Source organism: Ornithodoros turicata, chromosome 9 (genome assembly GCF_037126465.1).
Source record: "Ornithodoros turicata isolate Travis chromosome 9, ASM3712646v1, whole genome shotgun sequence".
NCBI classification, from domain to species: Eukaryota; Metazoa; Arthropoda; class Arachnida; order Ixodida; family Argasidae; genus Ornithodoros; species Ornithodoros turicata.
In genome coordinates, this window is record NC_088209.1 from 12625396 (window position 1) to 12636289 (window position 10894).

The following is a 10894-nucleotide window of genomic DNA, read 5'->3' on the forward strand; positions in this document are numbered from 1 at the left end:
TAAGCGTCATAAGCGTTGTGATATGTTTGTATTTTGTCAAACCTTCTCTTACGCATTGTGTTTTCCGATTGCCAAAAGCAAAACATGATAACGCTTGATTTTGTTTGCTTACAACCTGGCCACGCCACGGTCACCTGACCAATCTGACCAATTGCGCGCTTCGCTAGATGGTTTGAAAGGTTTGAATGTTTTGAGCAGCATTTCGGCTGCCTCTAGGAATTTTTTCCGCTTTTATCTCTTCGATGCTTTCCATTGTGAAAATGGGATTGACTGTGAAGCTACTGTCATCTTTGCTGGACGTTCTCCCGTAGTCTGTTTGAGAAGACACTGCGCGGATCGCATGAAAGCATGAAGTCCTGCACCTGTTTCCGCGCACGGATGCGGAAAGCGTAAACATTGGGGACAGGTGAGATAAGTGTCGGCAGGTGTACTGACAGGTGGGGTTTGTGTACCAGCACGAGTAAATGAGTAAGAAGGCAAGCATACTGTGAAGAATTCTGATCATGTCCGTTCATAGTATATAACCTTTACGAACACGGCTTTTAGAGCTTGCCTAAAATTGGCCATCATCTTTTTCTTTTCTCTTTTTAGTATGGACAGCCAAAACACAAGCAGCAAAGGGCTGACTTCTTGGTTGCGATCATTTCGCACATCAAGAGACAGCCCAAACGACTTCACCGACGTTGCAACAACGCAAAATAATCGCTTTGCGCGAACCTTTCGACGTAGTCTTGGGCAAGAACCTGAACGCAATGATGATGCGTCTCGAGATATGAAAAGTAATCCCACAAGAGCATCTCTCATGTCCATACGAAAAGTCTGGGCTGCGGATGCAGAAACTGTCGCTAGAGAAGCTAAAATCGTTGGACGAAAATCAAAGAAGCCGTGCGCAAAAATAAACGGACAGTGCAGTCCAAGCAAGATTCCAATTTCTCCGCACATGAAAGCTCAGCAGAGGAACTTGTTGCCGCACGTGCGTGTCACGCGCGACAAGGAGAACGACAGGCTGCGAGCAGACGCTTGCGAAACTCGCAGCGCCTCTGGTGACAGCCTCGGCAGCACCCAGAGCTCTAAGATGGTGATGAAAGCAGCAATGCTGGCGAAGAGTCGAAGAAGCTCTTGCGGTTGTCACGCAAATCTAAACGTTCGTTCGGAACAGGAGGCCGCATTTCAAAAGGCAGCCAACCAGATTGGCCTCCCAAGGACGTCCACTCAGACGGGCGTTCTGAGAGCTGGGGAGAGGTGTCGCTCGGTGCCGCTGTCACCGCTCGATAACATTTCGGGCATCAGGGACTCCTCGAGGGAGAGGAAAGTGGTTCCTAGCACGCTGGTCACGAACGGGACTTCAGCACGGCAAGGTCAAAGCAGGTTGGAAGAAGGTGTAGTAAGTGCACGTAGTAACGTGAGAAATATTCCACCTTTGCAACAAGCTCTAGAGGAAGGCAAAATTCCAGCTGTTCCACCGAGAACGTATTTACTGCGGATGGCACACGCAAAAGCTCACCTTACCGGGACAGGCGTGCCCACTTCGCATCATCCTCTACAGAAGACGACCCGACACGCTGAAGCACACTCGAGGAAGGTCGCACGGGGTCCAGAAGAAGACGTCCGTGTGTGTTCCCGAGGCATCTTAAAAAACGAAGTCGTAAGACCAACCCAGTCAAACTCGGGAAGGCCCAATGTGCGGCCAGCAGTGAGGACGCCATTTGCTGGACTGCAGAACAACCCAAGTTACGGCCTTGCGTGTCGAACCCAACCACCGAGACGTCAGTACTGCCGTTCGGAATCCGGGGTAGCAGCAGACGACGAGAACACGGTGCTGAACTGCAGCTGCGAGCGATGCTTGCAGAAGTTCGCTGGCTGCCTCGGACAAGGATGGCAGAAGAAACGTACTTCCTGTAGGAACCTGAGTCGGAGGTACGCGAGAAAACCTCGTGCGCCATCCCCGCCAGACGTTCCCACGCACGAAAGCAAGCCCGTTCAACGCCACTGCGAGTGCTGCAACTGTAGAGCGAAAGACGTGCGTGCGGATGTCGAGCCGGCTAGAGAAAATGGGTTCGTCGAGCGAGAAGAAAGCGACGAAAGATTGCTGGACGGGATGGTTGACGAAACATTCGGCGCACTCAAAAGTCGGGAAGATATCGACAAGATTGTGGAGCTGGCGGTGAAGGCCAGCCTCGAAAAGATTCTTTCGTTGAACATCTTTAGCAGTCGAAAGAAGTCGAGGTCCGTGGAGGACCTGCAGACTGTCGGTCAACGAAAGGTCGTTTCACCCAAGAAATACATATTGTTGTCGACGTGCACGTCTGGGAGGCGCGAAGCAGGACAGAATCTGTCGGAAAGCGGCCTCGGCGCGTCACAGCGTTCATGCTCTGTCGATGACCTGCCATCGGCTGAGGATGTTGAAAAGTTATCCGATGAGCTTTATTGCACATTCCTCGAGCTAAAAAGCAAAGCAAACATAAAGAACGAACGTCTGCAAGGCGTACACAATATTGCATCGAACGGTGCTTGTCAAGACCTGTCTCCATCTACGCCTGTAAATTTGGTAGAAAGCAGCCCTTCCTTCGAGTCTACGAAGGTATCCACAGCTTTTATAAGGCTAATAAAAACGGAAAATATTTTGGTGTGCGAAAGAGACGCCGATATGGAAACGACATCGACACATAACGACGGAGTCACATCGACGACGAAGAGGATTGCGTGTGACCCAGATAGTGAACGTTCTGCTAATGAAGTCCACCTGATGGTGAAAGGCCCGAAAACAAATTTTGCTGATGCTGAAGCAAAAGATGCACTAGACACAGAATCGATGCCTTCTGCCAGTTCAGAAGAGCAGCGCGGCAGTCTAGCGAATTCGAGCGGGCGTAACAAGCGCAGTGGACCTCGAGATAGGATTTTATGTGGCTACCAGGACATGTCCAATATGTTGAACCCTGCAACTTCAAGCGCGCATTGTTCCGGAGATCGTACAATCGAAGTGGCCTCCGGGAACTGCACTTCAACCACGAGTACGAGCAGCCTGCCTAGCAGAAAGTCTCCCGACGGATGGGAGGAGACTCCGACCACCGACATGTCGGTACCGACCACGGAGCAGGATGAGAAATCAGAATCGAACCTCGACGTTGTAAACGGCGAACCTGTGAGCCCGAGCGATACTAGCACCGATGATCAGAAGATTTTGGAGGAGCTCATACGTAAGGGCATGGCGTCCGTGCAGCAGGCGAAGCTGTCTCCGAAATATCCCAGGTCTCCGCTGAGAAGCGCGAGGAAGTACCGACCGAGAGGATATTTCTGTGGGAAAGGTAATACCTTCTTAGGTATATTCTTGTGAGTTTCAGAGTTGCAGCTGTTATTGTTGCTCTTGCTCTCTTTTGCGACTACTACTTTCTTTTTGTACTGTCTTTCCCCCTTATGTAACGCCCCAGTAGGAGTGCCTAAGGTAATAAAAAATGAAATTATCTAAGCTGTAAAAGGGACAAGAATGTGGAAAAAAAAAAGAATCCTTGACAGCAACACAAAAGGAACTTGAGTCGCTAGTAAAAGCGGCACTAAAATGAATAAACAGCTTGTTCTCAGATGAAAGCTTGAGTTTCAACAGTCACTATGTTACCAATGTTATTTTACTTAGAGCTGCTGTTTGTCACAAAAACCTTATTGAAATGGCTGTCGAGGAAAACCCTATCGAAAATACTGTTGTTAGCAGCGGCCAATCGTATCCTCAAGACGCAGGAACGGTGACAACCAATCGGGCAACGTAATTTCCCAATGCTCAAGCGCAGTGCAATTTCCCGCATGTTTGCAGGGTGGTGCTGATAGAAGAAAATGTTTGCTACGATCTCGATCAGTAATGTAGCCAGATAAAATATTTCGGAAGGGCTCTATGGGAATTTTACATGGGGGAGGAAGATTTCACCCTCGTTTCCCTCTCCCAAATCCACCACCAAAGGTACGGTTTGGGGGGCGAACCCCTCCAAACCCCCCTCTGATTTTTTATTGTGACTTCGTAGCTGAACAGAAATGATTAAATACGTACATTGTCACACTTCTTGGGAAAGCACACGTTGCGATTTCTTGTGCTCATAAATGCGAACAATGCAACTGATGAATTTCTTCCTTTTGTGACCTTTGGAATGGTAGTGGGACCTTTCATTCCACAAGAAGAAATGTTTACACTTCCATGCCTTTTTATTAATTAATTAATTTGTTTATTTATTTGTATTTTTATGATGCCCATGAGCGGGAGAAGTTCCTAATAAAGTTTTTAATATCAAAGTGTCACTAAAAATTTGTTGTTACGATATTTTTGCAGCTAAGTTAAAGTTAGCGGCGTACACCAACACCGGCCACGTCACCGTACACAGTAAGGAAAGCTTGACGTTTTTAGCTTACGTGATGATTGCGCAAGTTGATTGCTATAACGAAGTGATTCACATTATTGCAGTAATGCGTGCTACAAACCTTGTGACCTCACTGGGGCGCCCCGCAAATTCCTACGTAAAGGTAGTGTACATAATCGCTTGCCTAGGATCTGTAAACGTTTGCTGTGACAGAATATTTTTGTCTCTCAAGGTCTCTCTTCAACCGAACTCCACAAAGCGAACAATGTGGAGGACAGCCGTGGTGAAGAACAGCCGAAACCCAGATTACGACCAGAAATTTTCATTGTACGTTGCGGTTTTATTAAGGCCCTCTCGGAGGAACCCCTTGGTACGAGGATTATTAACCGTTTGTCCCCTTCCTCAGTGAGCTTATGCCGGAGGACACGCAAAGACGGCTGTTGCTGACTGTCTGGCACAGAGACCCTCACAATAAGTACGTACAGTACTGATCTGCTGCAGGGATGGGCGTAAATATAATTTTTATGTATTTGAATGAAAATACAAAATACTTTGCTTAAATATGTACTTAAATACTTGGCATAAATAATTTGTAGGTGTAGTAGATATAAATACAGTATTTAAATGCCCAAAATACTTTCATAAATACATTGAACGAGCAGATAACTAATATCAGTATAGACTGAATAACTGATCATATGAGCATTCAGGCGGACCATTACAATGTTACAGCGTTGCTTCATCGTGGTGATTTTAATTATTTAATTAGAGGATTCTTTCGTCCATGCAGCTCCTGTCTGATCAGACGATGTTGGTTCATGAAAGACATTAGCCTCACCACAGGAGCTGAAGAACAATATGCACATTATGCCAGGAGGTCAATAGGAACAATATGCTGAACAAATAAACGATAAAACAAATCAAATAAAAGGAACAATATGCCAGAAGGTCCTGTAACATCTAGACATAGGCCCTGGAGACCTTCTGAGGTTCCAGAGCCAAAGCCCCTCATTGAGTACTGAGTGTGGTATTGATAGAAATGAGTAATGTTGATGCCATTTGATTCTACAAGTGCAGTATCTATGTATTCCAGAAAGAAACTTCTAGATGTGTACTAATCCTTTAAACCAGGTGATTAATATCTATAGCCTCTAAGCAATGCCTCAGACATGACAGTACTAAATAAGCTTCGTTTCAGAGTATCGACACTGAAGTCCAGCGGAGAGCAGGAGCGCCATCTTGTTTTTGCACCACACCGGTATCATCCCGAGTTGAGGGTCAAAGACGGATAATATAATGCTCCCTGTGCGATAATCCTTGTATTGTCCACCAGAGCGTCCCGAAGATATCAAGGTCAGCTCAAGGCCGTCAACCTTGATGAGCTGCTTGCAAGAGAAAGGAACATTTCACCCGTGTACGACAGACGGCATCGTTCGCTGAAGTGCGTCAGAAGTGCGCCCGCGCGTGGGTAGTGAGGCGCGGAAACAAGATGGCGCATGATCGCTCTTGGAACTCAGTGTCGATACACTGAAGCGTAGCTTATTTAGTGACTCTAGACGGTACGTGCATCTGCAAAATTTGGAAACAAGCGCGTTTGGTGTACGGTATTTACACGTATTTACAAAGTATTTGAGCAAATAAATACTCCAATACAGTATTCAAATATAATCGTAAATTTTATATACGTCTAATAATATATATATATATATATATATATACGTCTTAGAATGTATTCATACTACTGGTTCATAACCTTGAGTTCTGAAAGTAAATGCGCAGTGTGATCCCAGAAAGGCATGTCAGTGATCAGCCTAACAACACGTTTTTGCAGCAGGAACAGGCTGTTTAAATTATTTCTGGAGGTAGTTCCCCAACAAGGGGGCAGTAGGTTAGGTGCGACTTTACTAAAGGATGATAAATAGTTAGCTTAACGCTTTTTGGCAAGAGATGGCGATGCCTGCAGAGGATACCAACTGCTTTCGCTATTTCACTCTTAACGTAGCTAACGTGATCGTCTCACGACAAGCTGTCTGAAAAGTAAACACCTAGTATTTTTATTGATCTCACAAATTAAATAGTCTAATTATTTAAAGTGACATTCAAGATGGAGGCAAAGGTTTATTCTCAGGTTTTTATAGTGCCCCTTTTGTTTTGGAAACGGTTACGACAAGGCGATTTCGCTTACGCCACATACTTCTGTCGGAAAGAGCCATGTTTGCATCAGCAACAACGTTATGGATACCAGTGCCAGAAATGAACACAGTAGTTTCGTCAGCATATGTAAAAAACGTGCCAAGTTGTGTCGCCTTAACAATGTTATTTGTATAAATGTTAAGTAATAATGACCCCAATATACTGCCCTGGGGTAGACACCCCGCCCTGTTCCTGGGGATGACAGCTGGTGGAGCAGTTGGAGAGCAACCCTATCGGCGCTGATTGGGACTCTAGGAAGAGAATGTTATGGGTTATCCCACTAGCGCTTGGGGGTGTTTATCCAAGCGGTGGCTCCACTCCGAATACATGGAAGAGGGTTATCGTGAGGAGGAGGAGTCCACCCGTAAGCACGAGTGGGACCGCCCACAACACTCACTTACTTTAGTTTTACTTAGCAGTGATAGTGTGGCTCTCCAACTGCTCCTCCAGCTGTCACCGCGTTCAAGTTGATGTTGGAAAGAGCTGTACTTGCAGCATTTAGCGCAGGAAGAGAAGCCAGAAAGAAGAAAAAGGTGTGGTTATATGTATGTTTGTATTATGATGTTATGAATGTTATGGATGAGTACTTCTGGTGAAGAACAACAAAAAAAAGAGAGGAATATTTATGTCAATATTTCGCCCTTTTCTCGTTTAGACACAGTGAGCTGTTGGGCAGCATGTCATTCGCGATGGAGAAGGTCCTTAGATGTGTGCAGGTGAGTGCGAGGAATAACATAAAATTTCCGGGCTACCGTTTCGATTATGTTTGTAATATTACAGTATGCCAGGGGGTGGTACAGACTTCTGAAGCAGGGCCTTGGAGCAAAAGGGGCGTTGCGACAGTGCCTTTAACAAAAGCACGGAATGCTCACCTTCAGTAGATGCTTTTACAGTACCTAATTCAAAAATGTGCAATTTGGAAGTGCTTTCTCACTCATGTTTTGTAAACACATATGGAGTTTCCAGCCAATTGTTGTATGGCGTACAATAAACTGCTAGACTCTCTATCCTGTTGCATTTCTGTCAGCAGAGCCTACTGTAGTTGCATTTTGTATTGTACGCGAGTGATTAGTGCATTTTGTATTGTACGCGAGTGATTAGTGCAGTGTATGTCAATGGAATAGGATATTCATATGTATTCCAAGAGCATAGATTGAGAAGTTACCTGTCAAAAAGAACTCGTTACAAGTTAAGTTATCGCGTGAAAAATGTAACTAAGTTAATAACGAAGTTCTTCAATCCTGAAATGTAACTCGCAGTTACTGAGTTACTTAAAAAAAAGAACGAGTTACTTCCAAGTTACTTGGGATACAAAATAGCATTACGCAGGTGCAGTGCGCGTGAGCAGTTGAGTTAGACCTTGAGCTGCCTGCAGAGGAGTGCAGCACGCTTAGATCGTTTTCGTTTATGTCCAACAATAGACCTCTCCCTGTTTGTAAACAAATGACGTCATAGTGTTCGACAGCGCCACAAATTTGGTAGAATTGAACTACGCTCGAAGCTAGAGGTGAACAAGGTCGCGCCCGAAAGCCACGGTCTTGAGGGGATTACGATATGGTCCCTTAAAGGGACGGGAGCCTTGGTCATGCTTTTCTTTCAATGGGAGGCAGAGAACAAGTGCCCGTTCGTGGAACCCAGCCCTCTCCTTCAGATTTGTTTCGGTTTCAGTCTGTCTACCAACGTCATGATGACGTTTCTCGGGTGAGGTCTATATAGGAGGCATCGAACAATTGCCCATTCTCAGACACAGCTGTTCCACGGCGTGCAACAGGGTGCGAAGACGAGGCCAGATTAACTTCCTCATCACCAGGAAAAAAAAAAAGAAAGGAAAAATGCACTTGAAATTATTTCTTACTGTATGTACAGAGTGATTCATATTTTTAAAAACAGGCGCGTTAGTTTTTGTGTTCCAAGCTGATCGGCCTATGCGTATATACTTTTCAAAATTTCCCTGTTGAGAGGAGCACGAACCCAGAGATTCCCTCCGCAGTGACAACCAGTGGACTAATTGCCCTAAATTTCCCACTGTTGAGAGGAGCAGGAACCCAGAGATTCCCTCCGCAGTGACAACAGTGGACTAATTGTTGAGCGCCTTTCGTGCACGTATCACTATCCCATTTCGGATCCCAGCAATGAAAAGGGTGCCCAGAAGAAGCACAGACTATTGGCTGTTCCCAACTTGAAGACATTTTCTTCGGTATGTGTCCTACTGCTACGCGGGATACTTCCGCATTGTTCTATTCAATTCAATTCAATTTTATTTCCTTTCGGATGGGAGAGAGTAAAAAGCCAGAAGGCTGTGCTGTTCGTGAATGACAAAGGTCTGCGAATAACCAGTGGTCTCCCCTCTTTAGCTGAAAAAAAAAAGCAAGAAACAAACAAACAAAAACGAGAGGACACTGATTGCCTCATGCTCATAAATGTTCGAGTCAAAAGTTACAGAAAGAGAGGAGCTAAGGACACGCTGCAAGCTTCGAACTCCCTTCGAAAAAACGTCTTTCGAACAAACAGCGTCGATCATCCGGCTTTCAATCGAACGGCTTGCGAGCGACCAAGCCGTCTTCGATCAAACGCCTTCTCCAAACAGCTTAGGATTTCGGAATAACTCCTTGAACTCCATCTTTATGTCTAAATGAACAAGATAAAATGAAAGGAACCGGACGCGCGGCGAGGTCTCGGATGACGATTTTCGGCTCATAATTGCGCTGATTATTACCCGGAAACTTCAGTACTATATTTTTAAACACTCCTTGGTTTTCACAGGGTACTTCACATTACACCAGACTTTTCGTTCAGCGTAGACGCTAGTTCGGCGGAGAATCCCCAGTGATCCGGAGCTTCTTCTTATCTTCCTCAGAAGGCCTCCCTTTGTTCGCCGTGCAAAGACAGACGGGTACAGGTTTTGGGTCATCCAACGTGCAACTAGCAAGGATTGTCGAAAGATGGAAAATCCAGGGAACCGGTATCGAAAAATTGGCCGTATCTCAAAATAACGTGATCGAAGTCCCCGTTGAAACTAAATAAACTACTGTAAATAAATGTTATCTGGCTATTTCTGCGCGGAAACTGCCAAAGCCCAGACCCAAAGTCTAAGGACTAACCTGAACATGAAAATGCAAACGCCGAACTTTTACTAACATAACAGTCAACTAACTAACGTGCTGTTCCGTCGCGTCCGTTTCATTTATCTCTTATTTCTTAATTTTATTTATGTATTTCCAGAATAGTAAGCCGGCGTCCCGTTTGGTTGACCTTTCGCCCGTTTTTTTTCTTTTCCCTTAATAAATATATCCCCCGTCGCTGTCGTTCGTTTTCCTTGCTTCGCGAACGTGAATTTGGGTTCCGGAAAATACTGTTACTCATTGCGTGGGCGGAAATAATTGTGCAGCGGCCTCTTGATCGATTTTTCTTATTGGTTCACGTGGAGGGCTCATGAAAAAAATAATAAAGATAAAAATAAAAATAAATCGATCAATAAAAGAAAGAAAGAGAAACAAAAATAAAGTTGGGCAGTTCTAAGTGCCGTTATCCTCAGAAACCTTTATCTGTGTGTAATCCGCTTGCCGGCTGTTTCAACATTACGAACATTAAAGGGCAGTCCTGTTGAACGTTACTGGAATGTTTGTGAAGTCGGCCTTCCACTAACCGTAAATACGAGAGATTCAAGTTAGCCTTATAAGACAGTTGACTGAGTAAATTGACGTTTCATGTGAAGCTAATAAACACATCTCAGTTCTCTATAAGCGCACCAAAAAAAGAAGAGGTTTATTGGTCTCGGTGGTCTCCTACACGGGCCGCGACAATGCTGGCTGACGATATTCCCTTTACGAGCAGCTAAGTAAGCTTTTGTTCTGGTCTACAAGGCCATGCCCTAAGTCAGCTGCTCATGAAAGTAAAGAGGTGAGAGGGAGTACTACGGTGCGCGTGCGCGCCGCATGGTCGGCGGATGGATACGGTCAAAATGTTCCGCGCGGTTTTTCCTGTGCTACGGCTAGAGGGCGACACAGAATGACGCGGTTCACGGGGCTTTGAGACGGTATTTATCCGTACCGACATTTCATACTTTCTTATCAAAATGGAAAGTGGTAGACATATAAATTTGATATCTATCAATTCCTGAAATATTTCCAGAGAAAGTAAATGGAAAGTTTGTTTGGAAATGGCTATAGAAGTTTAATAAAAACCTGTTCATAGAGGGAGGAGAATAATTGTGTATAATTTTCGCATTCGTGACGTTGCCGTAAAATACATACGACATCTATGAGAAATCTAGTAGCATAATTCTGTTCATCTCGTCTTCCTCTTTATGATGAAACCACCTGCGTCAAAATCTGCGTGGTGGTTACCGAGAAAAAGCATAA

At 45.1% G+C, this 10894-nt stretch overlaps 1 protein-coding gene across 3 annotated transcripts; it reads left to right on the forward strand.

The window, feature by feature from the left end:
* Positions 1 to 123: 123 nt before the first annotated feature.
* Positions 124 to 7540, forward strand: LOC135369323 (uncharacterized). Of its 3 annotated transcripts, none has more exons than XM_064602921.1 (8): positions 124 to 406; positions 592 to 3305; positions 4313 to 4363; positions 4445 to 4503; positions 4573 to 4667; positions 4747 to 4815; positions 7189 to 7249; positions 7314 to 7540. In XM_064602921.1, exons 2-8 carry the CDS (start codon positions 593 to 595, stop codon positions 7383 to 7385), a joined length of 3120 nt encoding a protein of 1039 aa, XP_064458991.1. In that variant the 5' UTR covers positions 124 to 406; position 592; the 3' UTR covers positions 7386 to 7540. The 3 variants fall into 3 exon arrangements, with proteins under 3 accessions (XP_064458991.1, XP_064458994.1, XP_064458992.1); XM_064602924.1 differs by lacking the exon at positions 7314 to 7540 and adding an exon at positions 5434 to 5471 and having other exon boundaries at positions 7189 to 7236; XM_064602922.1 differs by lacking the exons at positions 7189 to 7249; positions 7314 to 7540 and adding exons at positions 5434 to 5471; positions 5539 to 5937.
* Positions 7541 to 10894: the final 3354 nt, after the last annotated feature.